Below are 17,508 nucleotides of genomic sequence, written 5' to 3' on the forward strand. Positions count from 1 at the left end.
ACCTGATAAATACTTTTCTGGGAACCTATCTTTAAAAATGAACATATTACCATATATAGGTCTGTTGTTAGGCTTTATATATTTTGGGTATATAAAACACTCCCACAACTTATTTAAGACCAGAAAAACAGGTTTATGACACGCCACAAGTTGCGATTGGTTTAATTATTGACTTATTTAAGCATAGGCTACTAGTAGATATTGGACAGCCATAGTTTTATTTTTATTTCACGTGTAAATATTCGTTAACCCCTTTTATACTATATTTTATCATTACGTATTAACCATGGCAACATATGGTTCGCAAATTATATTCGTTAGTCAATGTTCAGTTTGAGCTCAAAAGTGTTGGCTGCACTTTAATATGCGCGCTAAATCATATTTATTTTTCATGTATGAGCGTAAATTGCATATGTAAGCTTTAAGAGCTAAATCAAACGAGCAAATGATTAGCTAAATTTAGATGCAACTAATTTAGGTTTAAATGACAAATCGGCAGCTACGCCGCCTATCAGGAACACGTGTCGCCTCCTACAATTACACACGTAATGTGATTTGCAAATAGTGCCTCTGCACAGCCAAGTGAGTTAGCTCCCCCCATCCTTTTATAACTCATAGTTCATTGTAGATATATTGTATTGATTTTGTATTTTATTATGATTTGACACAATACAGTATTGGAACTTAAACTCTCTCTTCTGTTTTAATTCAAGGTACGGAACGCACAAAACAAATTAACTACGGCGTATGACACGAACACGCCCCTTTAAAGTATAGTAACACCAAGCAAGGCAGTTAGACCATGGTTTAGACAGGGATATAATAACATTACAGCTCAGTTATATTGTATAGTCAGTATAACGTGGACTAAGATGGCTACTAAAAATACCTGTTCTATTTGTTTAAATAACTTTACCAAACCCAAACTACTGCCAAGTTGTCATCACACTTTCTGTGAACAATGTATAGATGGATACATCAAGGTTCGGGCTCGCAGGAACAAGTTTAACTGTCCTGTTTGTCGACAACAAACCGACGTACCATCAGGCGGTGCCAGTCAGTTTGTTACCAACTTTTATCTAGAAGACGACGATGATGATAAACAGTATTGTACAAAACACAAGAAGCAAGAAATCGAAGTTTATTGTCGAGATTGCCGTAAACCATGTTGTTCTGTTTGTGTTATGGTGGGTCATAAAGACCACACATTGGCGGATTTAGATCAAGTAGACCAGGAAATGAGAGAAATTTTCATGAAACTGAAAACGGAATCAGAAAAGAAGATAAAACAGTTACAGAACCATTCTAACTTTTTAAAGACCAAAATATCTGACATGAAACGTTCATGTAAGACAGCTTGTGATAAAGTTCAGAAACAAATAGACAATATTTGTAAAAAAGCCAGGCAGATTGGAAGAACAATTAAAGATGACATCAATAAAATTGGTGAAGATGAAAACAGTAAACTCACCAAACTAATAGAAGATGTTGACAAGCTGGCATCCAACATGAGAAAATGGTGTGAATATTCTGATCGTACATTACAACAAAGATCTATAATTACAGCTGTAGATAAACATAGAATAGCAGAACTCCAGGCAACGACAGATTACAACATATCAACAAATTTACGTCAACCCGTTGTCAGACATCCATATTATTCTATGGTGGAGGTTGATGTAGACTGTTTAAAACGACTATTAGGTGAAGTACAAACACCAACAACATTTACCAGTAGGTTTAGTTTGAACCAGATAGTGACGGTAGGTGTGAAGTACGATAGTGTTGTTGTAATAATACAAGGATTACCATGGTGTGTATGTGTTAGTCATATAGCATCAAGATTATATATTTACCTGTTATTGAAGAAAGTAGATAAAACTATTGAAACTGTTACATTTAGTTCTACAGTTAAACTGTTAAATATCAATGATGAGAGTAAATCGCTAGTTGTACAAAGTACAGATACATGTATACCAGGTGGTTATACTTGTCAACCTGGTGATGTATACAATCGTGTATATATAGACTGGGATGTAATTCAGGATGTGAAGTATGGTTTTATTCGTGATAACAAGATAATTACTGTGCAGGCTACTGTAAATATAAGTGATATAAAATTGCGCTGAAGATGAAAGAAGTCGTCATAGGATAAACGACAGGATGTTAAAGAACGGAATCAATTTACTGATATATACGTTGGTTGTTTGAGATGTCTATATATTGTGTCATGTCCCTAGGTCTATCTTGTGTAATTGTTTGTGTGTGGCCAACCTGGTACATACTAAGAACAACTAACAATATGTGAGCAAAATAATTTCTACAAGTGTAAACTTAAAAGTTTTTCAAGATAATTTTGGTAAAACCGATTTCTTACGCCTTATAAAATTGTGTTTGCAAATGGACGGAATTTTTTATGTGATATGGTGAGGTTTGAGATCCAGTATTATTTGGGGCCAAAAAATGTGACGATGGCTAATGGGGGGGGGGGGCACTGCAAATAGCTATACGTGTCGTGTACAAGGCAAGATACACTTAGTCTTTCTATAACATTTTATACCACTTTCCATGAAGTTAAATATGCCTTATACAAGTACCAATTCTGTCTGTTGCAGGTCTTTTATTGGCTTCAGACGTTATATACGGTAATCATGCCTGTTGCAGGTCTTCTGTTGGCTTCAAAGGTTATATACGGTAATTAGGAATTCATGAAAAAGGCAAGTCCGTAATGGATGGCTAAGAACAACCGTGCCATTTAAGAATTAAACTTTTAAGTTCATATGGATAATCAAGACTTTGTTTATTATTCTAGCAATGGTACTTGAAATGGGGTTTAACGTCCTACTGTTCTGCTCCTATACTGGGCTAATGAAGACGAGCATATGCCATGCAGTGTGCTATGAGGGAAATTTTGCATGGGCAGCGGCAATATCGCCTACTCTTATATCAAATTGCAACTGCCAAGGGATGTTTTACGTACATTTTTGTCTCATCCGAAGGACTAGACAGCTGTCCTTGTCAGGCCCCCCGTCCTGCATCACTGATAAGGGGGAACCAGGCCAGAAAATCTGGATGAACTTTCTTGGCCAATGCAGGGATCGAACACCAGACCTCCAGGCTAGCGAGCAAGCGTCTTACCCACTTAGCCACGCGACCCCCCGCTAACTTGGAGGTTCCGTGTTCAATTCCAGCGTCGGAGAGAGAGAGATATGAGGTTTAACGTCTACTCGACACAAATCGGGTCATTGTATCATTTCGGAACTAACAGCTTGCTATGAGAGTCACGGTGTTATATCGCATTCAATCTGCCAAGGGATATTTTACGTGTATGATCATGTGTACATAGGACTTCGATTTTTCGTCCCATACGTTGGCCCTTGCAAGCTCCTTGGTCTTGCGCCACTGACAAGGTGGAACCACCCGGAAAATCCCAATGAAGTTTTTTGGCTAGCTCAGGGAAGGGGGTTGGGTGGCCGAATGGTTAACGCGTGTGCCTTGAATCAGAAGGTCTGCCATTATGTCAAATGGCGTGACAATGGGTAGGGTGGCCTGTCCAAATTGCCGTATTTACGTGCTGGAATATGCAGCCGTCAAATTTTCTTGGGGTCCTACGCAGTAAACCCGGCGCCTTCGGAGATGACAATTTGATCGGGCATTTCAGCCCCCCCCACCCTTTCTTAACATTCATCAGACCCTACGTCTATGCTGGAGCCAAACTGCAACCAACAACGCTTCAGCCATTCTGGTATGTCTACTCAACCACTGCAGTCCCCTTGTCAACAAGATTTAAACCCTTCTAGTTATAATGCATGTCCATACAACAACCACAGCCCCTACTCAACAAGGCTTCAACCACGTTAGTGATGTCTACAGCAGAACCCCAGTCAACAAGGCTTGAATCATCCCAGATCCTACTGAAGTCCCCCTGTCAAAATCAAAAATTAATAACAAATTTCTCTTAGAATTTATTTACAATTTGAATATTATAGAAATTATAAAATGCAGACCATGTTTTTACAGATACACTTCAGATAATATAATAATTCCATTTCCATGACAACAGTCAAATATTGAAATTCGCATCCATAATATTTAAAATCTTAATTTTAGCACTAAGTTTAACAATATCTTTCAGAAACCAGTTGTTTGTCTAATAAAGTCTTTTATATACATAAATAATAACATCATCTTCATAAAACAATATCTCACACAATTTGATACAAATATCTGTTAACACTCGGCAAAACTTTCAATTATACCTCCAGGTTACAAGTGATTGTGTACTTTTCAGAATTATACTTCCAGATTACTCAGTGAATGTGTACTTGTCAGAATTATACTTCTAGGTTGCTAGTGATTGTGTATTGGTCAGAATTATACTTCCAGGTTACTCAGTGAATGTGTACTTGTCAGAATTATACTTCCAGGTTACTAGTTACTGTGTGTACATCTACGATTCAGTTGAGATATATACCATAGAATATACGAGGGGGAGATAACTCAACACCTCTGAGTATCCTATTAACTTTCTACAGTTTCTGTTTAGACAATAGAATAAATATCAAAGCACATTTCTTTCAAATATTTTTTTTCTCAAATTTTTAGGGTTCCATTATCAGTAATCAACACCTTTGTCTACATTGAAACAAGTTCTTAAACAAATATGTGTTGATCTTGTAAATCCATTAGTTCAATAAATAACTTCTACGACAGCGATGTCATTGTTTCAATATTTCGATTTTTCAGCCTCTGTAGCAGCTTGTACACATTTAGCCATGGTTTGTGATGCACGACTGATGGCGTCGGTCATATAAAAATCTTTTAAAGATTGGATAGGTGGTGATAATGGTTCATTGGAAGGTGACGACTTCACCAACTGTAAAACAAATGTAAAGAATTAAATTAAATAGCAAGAGAGAAATGGGGTTGAAGGTCACTTGACACACAGAAGGTCATTTCGCACCTATATGATTCAATAGGAGTCTTTAGCAGTGGGAGGAAAAATCATGTAGCAACTTTTACAGAAATGGAATGGAAATGAAATGAAATGAAATGGGGTTTGACATCCTACTCTTCTGCACCTAACCTGGGCTAACTGAAGACAGGCATACGCCATACATTGTGCTATGAGGGAAATTTTGCCCGGGCAGCGGCTCTACGGCCTACTCTTATATCGAATTCCAACTGCCAAGGGATCTTTTACGTGCATGCCAATGTGTACACGGGACCTCAGTTTTTCGTCCTATCCGAACGACTAGGCAGCTGTCCTTGTCAGGCCCTTCGTTCTGCATCACTGACAAGGGGAACCCATGCCGGAAAATCGAGATGAAATGGAATGGGGTTTAATGTCCGACTGGTCTAATAAAGACTAGCATACCCAACTCTGTGTCTACTCTTATATCAAATTCCAACTACTATATGTTCTTTGATGTGCAGGCCAATGTATACACAGGACCTGGGTTTTTCGTAACATCTAAACTACTCTACATTGTCCTTTGGCAAGCACCACTGACAAATCCAGATGAACTTTTTTGGTCAACATCGGGATTGAACACGGGATCTTCAGTTTAACAAGCCAACGTTTTATTCACTGAACCACTGCGGCTTCAAAAGATTTAAAACTTTTGACAGAGTACTACAGTTGTCAACAACGGGAGTGAATCCGAAACATCTAGGTCAGTGAGCCTACATTGTTTCCTCGTTTAGAACAGAAGACAAATCTCAGAATTATTGAAAATAAATTTACATGTATGTTAAACAAAACCAACCTGAGCTAATTGTTGTGCTTGTTTAAAATAGTTAGCTTCTTCAACATCACCATGACGACCCAAATTAGGGGACACCTCTCCCAACCGTCTTCGTACATCCTGTATTTTATCATACGGTAATGGCATACCCATAATCTACATGTAAAATACAATATATTTTATTTTATTCTAGTTTCTATAACCTGTATTTTAATTTTTGTCCAGTAATCCCCTACAACGGTAGCAATAACAATCGTGACAACACTGTTCTACAATCAATGATTAACTCCCCTCAGAATAAAGTAAATTTACTTAAAGTTTCATCATATTCCCTTTTTATTATCTATTTTTAACTATTATAACGAGAACTGTTTGCTCTTTATGAAAATCATACATAATGCATCTTTGAATACATGATTTGTTTAGATTGTAACTGAGAATATGCCCAGGAAAATTAGATATTTCCCTAAAAAGTGTAATTGACGCACAGAAAGTTTAATATGTTAATGAGAAAATCCAGAAGAGAAAAAGCCTGTAAGTGTCTGGCTGTAGAACAGATGAGGTCAGAAGATATCAACATCAGCAATATAGTCAAGTTCTTGTGTATAATAACAACATCAGTGATATAGTCAAGTTCTTGTGTATAGTATCAACATCAGTGATATAGTCAAGTTCTTGTGTATAATATCAACATCAGCAATATAGTCAAGTTCTTGTGTATAATAACAACATCAGTGATATAGTCAAGTTTTTGTGTATAGTATAAAAGATTCTGAGTGAAAGTACCTCTGATAAAGCTCTAACTATCTTCCAATCATTTCTAGCTAGACCAGGTGGTGTTACAGCTTGTCGTGTTAACTGAGCACGACCTTCTGTATTAACATATGTCACATCTTTCTCGGTGTATGCTGCTCCAGGGAAAATCACATCGGCCATTAAAGCACCTCTATCACCATGGTGACCTACACAATACAATATAATAATAAAATATTATTTCATTCATTTTTAGCTTAAAACCAGTAATTTTAATGACCAAGAATAGAGAAAAAGTTTTAATTATCAGAGGTAAAATCGGGTCTTGTTTAATGTACGGCAGCTGCTTTCTGCCTGCTCTACTGTAATAGCAATTGACGACCCAGAAAAAACCCCACGAGGTTGGACAGGCGACCCTATTCCTTGTCACGTACAACCGGGGATTCGAAACCACGCCAGTCGACTCAATGACAGACTTTATGATACAGCGCGTGCACGCTAATCATTCAGCCATCAAACCCCCCGGAATAACTGAGAAAGTATATTAATTTTACCTTGATAAATAATAAAAGTATCTTTAGGTAAATCTTGTTTAGTTACGGCCTCTTCATCAGCTCCAAGTAAATATAAAACTTTTGGTGGATTCTGTCTGATATAATCAACACCTGCTTTGTAACCTATATCTAACGCTGCTACCTGACTGGCTACCTGTAATATAATTAACACCTACATAATAACCTATGTCTAACGTTGCTACCTGTAATATATTCAACACCTAGTAACCTACATTATAACCTTTGTCTAACGCTGCTACCTGTAATATATTCAACACCTACATTATAACCTATATCTAAAGAGGCTACCTGTAATATATTATATACTGTCAGCTATATATTGGGTAAATGAAAGGTTCCACTTGATGCATGCCCTATACTGAACCTGGGATATTTTTGCGTTACAGCCAGGTGCAAACAACTACGAAGGTAGAAATAAATGAACATGCTTACCCTATGTAAAACATTTAGAACTTTCCAGTCTTCACCACACCCTGATTTCACCCGTAGATTCTGGGCGAGTTGAGAGGCTGCAGCATGTAGAGCAGCTCCGTCAGATCTTTGTAAGATGGCGCTACCAACAACTATCATAGGTTTTTTAGCAGACGACAAAACCTACAACAAAAACAAGGGTATTCGTTGAGTTATTTAAAGATGCATTATGGGAGATTAGATAAAGAGTTGGTAGTTCTTACTATAATAGTTAAAAACTAGATAATGTAAAGGCAATTTGCTGAAACCGAGATATTAGCGATTGAATATTAGGCCTAGCTTCGATCATCATTACTTAAGTCGGTATGATAAAAAAAAAGTCTCGATTATTCATTTTTGGATTTAATCATCAATAAGCATTGAGCAGCAGATCGGATTCAAATCCAGTAAATATCGCAGGCTAACACTGCCATCTAGAGTTGATTTTGGTCTGGATAAGTTAATTAATGTCTAAGTAATAATTTAGATAACATTTCAGGCCTAAAGAAAGGCCTGCAATAGGTAGATTTAGCTATTGCATAATGCATGTTTAAACTACAGCAAAAACAAGGGTATTGGTTCAGTTATTTAACAGTTATCGCAGACATTTTTGAAGATTTATTTTTCCAATATATATAACCTATCCGAACAGAAATGAAATGGGGTTTAACGTCCTACTGTTCTGCTCCTAAACTGGGCTTATGAAGATGGGTATACGCTATACAGTGTGCTATGAGGGAAATTTTGCCAGGGCAGCGGCGCTACGGCCTACTCTTATATCGAATTCAACTGCCAAGGGATCTTTTACGTGAACGCCAATATGTACACAGGACCTCGGTTTTCCGTCCCATCCGAACGACTAGACAGCTGTCCTTGTCAGGCCCTCCGTCCTGCATCACTGACAAGGGGAAACCTCGCCGGAAAATCTGGATGAACTATCACGGCCAATGCAGGGATCAAACACCCGACCTCCAGGCTAGCAAGCCAGCGTCTTACCCACCTAGCCACATGATTCCCCCCTATCCGAACAACCTGATGAAATCCAGGGTACAGCTATATAATTAGCAACAGGTGTCTTTCTAGAAAGGTAGCCACAGTGGCTCAGTAAGAAAGATGTTGGGGGACCTGTGTTTGACGCTGGTCTCGGTCGAGAAATTTCATCTGGATTTTCCGGCGTGGATCAAGGATCTGGAAGGGACAATGAATAGTCATTTGGATGGGACAAAATACTGAGGTCCCGTGTTCACATTGGCGTGCACGTAAAAGATTCCATAGTAGTTGGAATTCGATATAAAAGTAGGCATTAGTGCTGCTGTCTGAGCAATTTTTCCATCATAGCACACTACATGGTGTATGCTAGTCAGAGCAGAACAGTAGGACATTAGACCCCTTTTCATTTCTTTCTATGGAACACCCGATTCAACACAACATGTATAAATTATATCTATTGGACCATTTATAATAATTCAACACATCAAATGTTATTCAATCAACCGTTAATTTGTTTAAAACTAGAGAAAGTTCTCTCTTTCACAAACCGGGGGAGTTACCGTAATTCGCTTAATTATAGAAGAACGGACTAACCTGAGAGAAGGGATGACTTCCTGAGGCTAATTTTTCTAATTCTGATGCTGATTCACCGAGATGCTGAAATAAAATTAACAAAAACGTCAGTGGACAATGTCTACATGTGATTGGAAAAGCTGCGTTTTAATTGGTTGTTTAAAGTGTACGCAAACAGAACACAAACAGAACACAATGCATCATCTAATAAATGCTAATTTACGATAGATTTAGGTCAGATAAATTTTACAGGGTATTTACGGTTTGGGTTTCAATAAAGTATACAGGATAAAGTTTACAGGGTATTTAAGGTTAGTTTGGGTTTTAATACATTTTACAGGGTGTTTTGGTTTTTAAGGGGTATTTAACATTGGCGTAGATAAAGTTTTGTATACTTACATCATATTCATATGATAAATCTACTGGAGAACCCAATAAACCAACTTGTAATTCATTATGTACCCAACTGTAATAACAAATATAATCATACATCATCTTTAATAACAAATATAATCATACATCATCTTTAATAACAAATATAATCAGCTTTAATATCAAATACAATCATAAACCAGCTGTAATAACAAATACAATCATAAACCAGCTTTAATAACAAATACAATCATAAACCAACCTATAATAACGAATATAATCATAAACCAACCTATACTATTCAAAAAAAGTAGGGGATATTTGATTTTTAAGTGTTATTAAAGTCATCTAATGAAACTGACGAAGAAACAAATTACAAAATGAAATGAAGTTCACATTCATTGATTTATTCCAAATGATCGTTAGACTAAGTAAGGCACAGACTGACCATTATAAGGGTAAAATGATACCCGGGGTCAAACAGCAAAGTTACCACAGCATCACAACCAAGTCAGTAACGGGTAAATCCTCCTCTGTTTGCCAAACAAGCATTGATCCGACGTGGCATACTCCTAATGAGACGTCTAAGGTCATTTTGGTCCAGATTGTCCCATTCCTGTTGCAACGCAGCAGCAAGTTCTTGGACATTGGCAGGACGTTGTTGACGTTGACGTAACCTCTGTCCAAGCATTTCCCAGACATGCTCGATGGGGGAGAGGTCGGGACTCAGTGCTGGCCAAGGTAATGTGGTGATGTTCTGTTGTTGGAGGTAACCTGTAACGATCCTGGCCCTGTGACATCTTGCGTTGTCATCCTGGAAGATGAAACGGCGGCCATGACGTCGTGCGAACGGCACAACATGGACTGCCAAGATGTTGTCCCGGTAGTACTGGCCTGTAACACGCCCTGCAACAACATGTAAAGCCGTTCTTCCAGCAACAGTGATGCCTCCCCACACCATAACAGAACCACCCCCAAATCGATCATGTCTGATGACGTTAACGTCTTGGAAGCGCTCGTTTCGACGACGCCACACCCTCCTACGTCTGTCCAAAAAATCAACAGTGAACCTTGACTCATCTGAAAACATCACATTGCTCCAGCGTCGATTATCCCAGTGTTGACGATCCCTACACCAACGACGTCTTGCCTGAATGTGATGATCTCTCAAACAAGGGATCACGCGAGGACGTCGGGCGCGAAGGTGACCCCTATGCAGTCGATTCCGAATCGTCTGGTCACTCACTCTCACACCAGTGTCTGTTTGAAGACGAGCGCTGATCTGATTTGCTGTGATGACACGATTTCTCAAGGCCAAGGTACGGATAAATCGATCCTGGGCTTGAGTTGTCGCCCTTGGTCGACCTGAGCGTGGTCTGTCCTGTACAGATTGTGTATCACGGTATCTGGACCATAGCCTGCTTATGACAGACTGAGAAACATTCATCGTCCGCGCCACAACCGCCTGTGTTGTGCCGATCTGTAGCATGCCAAGGGCACGTAACCTTTCATTTTGGGTAAGCCGACGCATATCAAAATTTGTTTTCTGGTCACTAAAACAATTAAACTGATGTTTCCACCCTGGAATTCAATGCCACAATGACTGTAACATTCAAAGTCAGAGTCGTGCAAATCTTGGGTTGGACCCCCATGATGATCCCAAGCATCACCTGCATTACATGCGGTAGCTATTGGTGCGTTTGGGCGTCACATGTAACTGGAAATGTTTCTTCTGTTAGGTTCTATAGTGACTTTTTTCGTAGTCATTTGCATATTTTAGTATTATGCCCCCAAAATCAAATATCCCCTACTTTTTTTGAATAGTATATAATAACAAATATAATCATAAACCAACCTATAATAACTAATATAACCATAAACCAACCGTAATAACAAATATAATCCTAAACTAACTGTAATAAATATAATCCTAAACTAGCTGTAATAATAAAATATAATGATACATCAAGTGCAATAACAAATATACAAGGGCCATAACTCTGGCAGGAATTATTGGACCGGACTACACACAAAACCAAACCGACAATACAAACCTGAGAACCAGACAAACTACAAGAAAAAACAAAAATTGAATCTAGTGAAAGGATTTGGGGGCCAGCCTTCAGCATCCACAGCGCTCTTAAGTGCCGGGCCTGTAATTCAGAACAGTCCAAAATTGTTTTGTAATTAAGGGGAGGCAAGGGTCGACAAATGTCAATTTTGACTCAAATTATTGTTTTTTTATATTTGCATATTTGTGATGTTCATTCATTTTTATTTCACTTGTAATTAAAGAAAATACATATTAAGTGGTTTATGATAGAAAAAATGCACTTTTCAACACTCTTGCAATTCAAATTTTGCTGTTTTACCTCTTTATGTCTTAATTTCTCAAAAAGTAAAATATCAACAGTCGACAACCTTACAAAAAATCGTTCTTGAAAAGTTTACAACAGATATGTCTGAAACTTACACACATACTTAAGTAATGTTAGTTCCATGCAAATAAGGATTTTCAGTACTCTAAATGAATTTTTAGTGTAGTAAATTGGCATTTGAAATCTCTCATTGAAAACAACATTTTTCATAATTTTTGTTTTGTTGATATAGAATGACATGTAAGGACACAATAACAACACTATATTGATAATTGCACAGAGAAATGTCCTAGGAACATTTTAAAAAAAGGTCCAGGCTTCTACCTTTGATACTTTCAGAGAACGATTTTTTTTAAGCAGTAAAAATGATTTTTTTTTGTTTCCATGGTAACCAGTAAAGCAGATTCCCCCAAAACTGCCGATTAGCCTATTTTGTCGATGTGAACAATTCCTGACAATTTCAAGTTGATAGCATTATTAGAAGCCAGTTATTTTAAAATTCATATTTGTCGAGCAGTGCCTCCCCTTAAAGCAGAATGTCTACCAGAATCTACATTCTTCGGACACAACTTGATATCATGTCTTGCTGTTTTAGTTGGAGTTACTGTATTTAATAATCATGTTCAAACCATTGTAGGCTTTACATTCAAATCGCACTTGAAAACTCATTTAATCAAACACGCTTTTTACTGATTTTACACCTTTGACTGTTTTATCTAGTTTTAAAAAAGTTTATATCATTTTTACATTGTCTCTCTCTTCTTACTTTTTATTTTTAGGAACTGTTTTTTAGGAACTTCTTTTTATTATAAATTGAATTTTTAGAACTTCTTTTTTATTATAAATTGAATTTTTAGAACTTCTTTTTTATTATAAATTGAATTTTTAGAACTTCTTTTTTATTATAAATTGTATTTTACTTTGTTATTGTTAAGCGCATCTGAACACTTCGGTGAAAGATGCGCTATATAAATGTATTAATTAATAAAATAATAATAATAATAGGCTAATAATATGACTGTTGGGTTTACGTTCACTAGCTATGTTGAGAAATTAACAAACCCAATTCATTACTCAACACCACTAAACATTATGGTAAATAGAGAAACTCCAACTAAAACAGCACAACTAAACAATATCTAGGTTGCAGTGTTATGTACTAAACATTGAATACAGAAACTCCTGCTAAAACAGCACAACTAAACAATATCCAAATTGTAGTGATGTGATACTGACCTTTTTCTAATTCTAGCGTTAAATATAGGAGCTTCGTATCGTGGGTTGGTACCAATCAATAATAAAACATCTGCCTCTTCAACACCTGATATACCAGTATTTAATAAATAGTTAGATCGTAAATCTGTCCTGTTAAAACAAAAAAAATTCATTTTCTCAAAATTTCTTCCTCATTTGTCATTTTGATATTGTTATTTCAACTTTGTAATTTGTCATTTTGATCATTTCAACTGTCTAATTTTGACATCTTTTCAACTTTGTAATTGTTTACTTTGTACATTATTTCAACTTACGTAATTTTCATTTTTTCAACTCATGTAATTTTTCATTGTTTTAAATTTCAACTTTGTCATTTTGAGATGAATACATGTAATTTGTTGTCTAAGCTTGTTGGAGAGAGAGAGAGAAATGGGGTTTAATGTCCTCCACTCGCTAAGCTTGTTGGAAATGAACTAAATAAGCAGTTGTAGTCATCCATACCCCTTTCTACACATGACAGGAAGGCTTAATAGTTGTTCTCTCGATACCAATGAACAGAGTCAGAAACTTTAAAAATTAATCTCTTATATCATTAGGCTAGATATGACTACAGCTCCCTAACAACCTAACAATTAACCATAATCGGCCAAAGATCAGATACTAACACATATGTTAATATAATGTCAATTGTCTCCTGAATTTGATTATTAATTCAAGCATGATCATATTTCAAGGATTCCTGAATGCATCAGAGAGCTGTGGTGGCTCAGTGAGAAAGGTGCTGACTGTAAACAAGGAGGTAGAGTGTTAGATCATGGGGATGGATGACAAAGTACCCTGTTTGGAAGCACACAAAAGAACCCTTGAAAATCGGAATTCAGAAAAAATCTCTCACACACACGTCTTCATTAGTCCAGTCAGTAGAGAATAGGATATTAAACGTAATTCATTTATTTATTTATTTATTTAAAACCTACCCTGCTCCATCCATTGGGAATATTTCTTCTGTACACAAAGCTTCACTACCCATTCTGTTGAGGAAATCTTTTAAAGCTACAAGAGATTCAGCATCAGCCAATCCACCAGCTACAGCAGCAACCTGTTCACCAGATACTTCATTTAACTACAACAAACAGATAGCAGTAGAGGTATAACATTCATAATAGCACAACTTTATAGATTTATTACATGCAACGTTTCAATACCTGTACATGTATCTTTATCAAGTTTGATATATCAAGCATTGATCAATAATGAATCCAACCAATCACACATTGCTATAATCCATAATAACATTGATAGTAACACTTTGACTTGAATCAATCTAATTAAAAAACAGATCTATATTTTGTTTTGTTTTTTCATACTTTGATGGCCTACACTACATGTAGATATGACAAGCTGTACTGAAAGGTTGTGTCAGGGGTCATACGAGCAGCTTTTGACCCTATGACATTGATTAATCAATCAGCATTAGAAGCTTTGACAAGATGTGGAATACATTGTTTTTTTTATCAGAACAACGGTACTTGTTATTTGAGACTTAGTTTCCATTCACTATTTTGAAGAGAGATCAATAAATGATGACCATGTTTCAATCCATTGAAATCTCAGCCATCCGATGGTCTAAATATTGAAGCCAAAAGAAAGACCTGCAATAGGCAGATTTAGTTCTTATATAATCCATCTTTAATTGTGTATGAAATTCAACGTGATTATATTTTTATTAAATACCTTCTCAGCCACAGCAATAAAAGCATTCTCCCAATCTGTGGCAACAAGATTACCATCTTGACCTCGAACAAATGGTGTTGTTAATCTCTGCCGTTTTAATCCATCGTACGCGAACCTTGTTTTATCCGATATCCACTCTTCATTGACATCCTGTAATACACAGAAAAAATCAACATTAAAATGTTTAAATCTTTTTAATTTGGGTCAAAATTAAAAGCATAGATAGACCGCATGATCTATGTACAGTGAATAATGTTATTGAAATAGCAATGCCTCATTTCCTTAGTGTATATGTTAAAGTACTGTGTCATTTCCATTTTTCACTATAATATCAAATTTCTCATGGTTTAATCCACGCTAATTAATATTTACTAAGATTAATTATTTCACATTAAATTTGAAAAACAAAATCGAGAGAGAGAGAGAGAGAGAGAGAGAGAGAGAGAGAGAGAGAGAGAGAGGGGGTTTAACATCCACTCGACACAAACTAGGTCATTTCGGGACTAACATACGGTTTAATTTTATTTCAATAATTCGCTTGCGCGTAGGGGTCTTTAGCAGTGGGAGGAAACTGGAGGACCCGGAGAAAACCCACGAGGTTGGACTACTCCTTGCCATATTTCAAATTTCAACTGATAAGGGTTGTTTTATGTACAAGCCATCTAAACGAATAGACATTGTTCCAAGCCAGTCAATATCTTCCTGCACCACTTCGTGGGAATTCCTGGGGTATTTTCTCCCCAAACAGTCAGATCTCCTACATAAAAAGGGGCATGTTATTATATTTACAAAATATAATCCATAGTTCAGATATGATTTTAATAGTGCTGTAGAAAATTTGAATAAATCAGATAAAAAAAAAGAGAAAGAAAAATGGAGTTTAACCTACGAACAACACAAACTAGGTCATTTGGGAAAACCATATGGTTAAGTATTATTTCAATAATTTGCTTGCACGTAGGGGTCATTAGCTGTTGGAGGAAATCAGAGTGCGTGTTGGGGACATTGTGAGATGAAATCAGAGAAAACCCCTGAGGTTGGACTGGCGACCCTAGTCGACTTAATGACAGATGTTATAATCTAATGCACACGCTCTAAACTATTTGGACATCCAACATCCCTGCTCCCCTATTAAAAGATCACACGTACATAGTTTACATCGTAACTTGCTACATAACCTACCTCATTTAATCTTGGTATAATTCTCATAACTTCATTAGTTCTCATGGAAACGACAATATTACTACCAATAGCATCCATTACATCTATACTCTCTATTTTCCTGTAATAACACAGATATATTCATATAATGAAGAAAGGTGGAGTTATATCCGAACCATTCAAAAGGTGTGCTATATATCTGTATGATGATAAAGGTGTGCTATATATCCGAACCATTCAAAAGGTGTGCTATATATCCGAACCATTCAAAAGGTGTGCTATATATCTGGACAATGATAAAGGTGTGCTATATATCTGGACAATGATAAAGGTGTGCTATATATCTGTTCAATGATAAAGGTGTGCTATGGTGATGGTGTAGGGTTTAGACTTGGTGGGGGATGGGGGGATATAGTAAGTAGACTACTTAACTTTCCATGGGTCAAGCTGTGAAGGCATAGGGTTTTCATGCGTGAACTGGATACACTACTTAGTTCCCCAGCGTCGAGCAGTGAAGAGATATGGTCGAGCATTGAAGGCGCAGGGTTTTGTCGAGAGGGAAGGATATAGTACTTACTTAGTTTCCCAGGGTCGAGCGGTGAAGGCGCAGGGTTTTGTCGAGAGGGAAGGATATAGTACTTACTTAGTTTCCCAGGGTCGAGCGGTGAAGGCGTAGGGTTTTGACGTGAGAGCACCGACTGGACATAGATCTATAACATTTCCTGATAATTCTGATTTGAACATTTTCTCGACGTAAGTTCCGACTTGCATGTCGTTACCGCGACCTGTCGTACCTAGATCATCTACACCGGCTACTTCACTTGCAAATCTGGAAAATAACACAAATAAATATTTATATATGTTGAAATTGGAACATTTAGTTAATAAGAAATGAAATGGGATTTAATGTCTTACTTCGACTGGGCTAATGAAGACATAGACAGTGGTGCAACAGTCTACTATTATATCAAATTCCAACTGCCAAGGGATCTTTAATGTGCATGCCAATATGTGCCCGGTTCCTCACTTTTTGTCCCAATCGAATGACTATACTTTGTCAATTGCCCTGCCCTTTTGTCCTGAATCACTAAAAAGGGGGAACCACGCCAGAAAATCCTGATGAAGTTTCTCAGCCAACACAGAGATGGAACATGGGACCTTCAGGTTAGTGTTTCATTTCATATTTTTTTTAAGCGTTAAATAGACTTGTGTAGTTGAAATGTTGAAGGGGGAACAATAAAACAGAATCGACTAAAATCAATTTCTCAGCTTCCCTCCCTTTAATCTAGGAATCGGTTGATCAGATAGAAAAAAACTTGATAATCTATCTTTATTATACAGATTCCATTCTATTTATAGAAAAAAAACTTGACAATCTATCTCTATTATACAGATTCCATTCCAGAGTTCTATTTATAGTAAAAACTGGTTAGTCTATCTCTATTATACAGATTCCATTACAGAGGTCTATTTATAGTATAAACTTGATAGTTCATCTCTATTATACACATTCCATTACAGAGTTCTATTTATAGGAAATGAATTGTTTCAATGGCATTT

At 36.8% G+C, this 17,508-nt stretch overlaps 2 protein-coding genes across 2 annotated transcripts; one reads left to right on the top strand and one right to left on the bottom strand.

The window, feature by feature from the left end:
• Positions 1-828: 828 nt before the first annotated feature.
• On the top strand, positions 829-2,886 carry LOC130014312 (tripartite motif-containing protein 3-like). Its single transcript, XM_056103355.1, has one exon. It carries the CDS (start codon positions 873-875, stop codon positions 2,127-2,129), a length of 1,257 nt encoding a protein of 418 aa, XP_055959330.1. The 5' UTR covers positions 829-872; the 3' UTR covers positions 2,130-2,886.
• A 1,066-nt stretch (positions 2,887-3,952) lies between these two features.
• Positions 3,953-16,566, bottom strand: LOC126831540 (NADH-ubiquinone oxidoreductase 75 kDa subunit, mitochondrial). The gene is made up of 12 exons (XM_056103219.1): positions 16,526-16,566; positions 15,970-16,069; positions 14,788-14,937; positions 14,031-14,176; positions 13,075-13,203; positions 9,488-9,554; positions 9,110-9,172; positions 7,508-7,669; positions 7,055-7,208; positions 6,534-6,709; positions 5,769-5,903; positions 3,953-4,876 (listed from the first exon to the last, which is right to left on the bottom strand). Exons 2-12 carry the CDS (start codon positions 16,045-16,047, stop codon positions 4,727-4,729), a joined length of 1,410 nt encoding a protein of 469 aa, XP_055959194.1. The 5' UTR covers positions 16,048-16,069; positions 16,526-16,566; the 3' UTR covers positions 3,953-4,726.
• Positions 16,567-17,508: the final 942 nt, after the last annotated feature.

This window comes from Patella vulgata, chromosome 9 (genome assembly GCF_932274485.2).
Source record: "Patella vulgata chromosome 9, xgPatVulg1.2, whole genome shotgun sequence".
NCBI classification, from domain to species: Eukaryota; Metazoa; Mollusca; class Gastropoda; family Patellidae; genus Patella; species Patella vulgata.

Coding starts and splice junctions, on each gene's coding strand:
- LOC130014312 (XM_056103355.1), top strand. CDS start 873: ATGGCTACTAAAAATACCTGTTCTATTTGTTTAAATAACTTTACCAAA.
- LOC126831540 (XM_056103219.1), bottom strand. CDS start 16,047: ATGGATGCTATTGGTAGTAATATTGTCGTTTCCATGAGAACTAATGAA. Junction 14,938..15,969: donor TTATACCAAGATTAAATGAG/GTAGGTTATGTA, acceptor TGTGTATTACAG/GATGTCAATGAAGAGTGGAT. Junction 7,209..7,507: donor TTCTAAATGTTTTACATAGG/GTAAGCATGTTC, acceptor ATTATATTACAG/GTAGCCAGTCAGGTAGCAGC.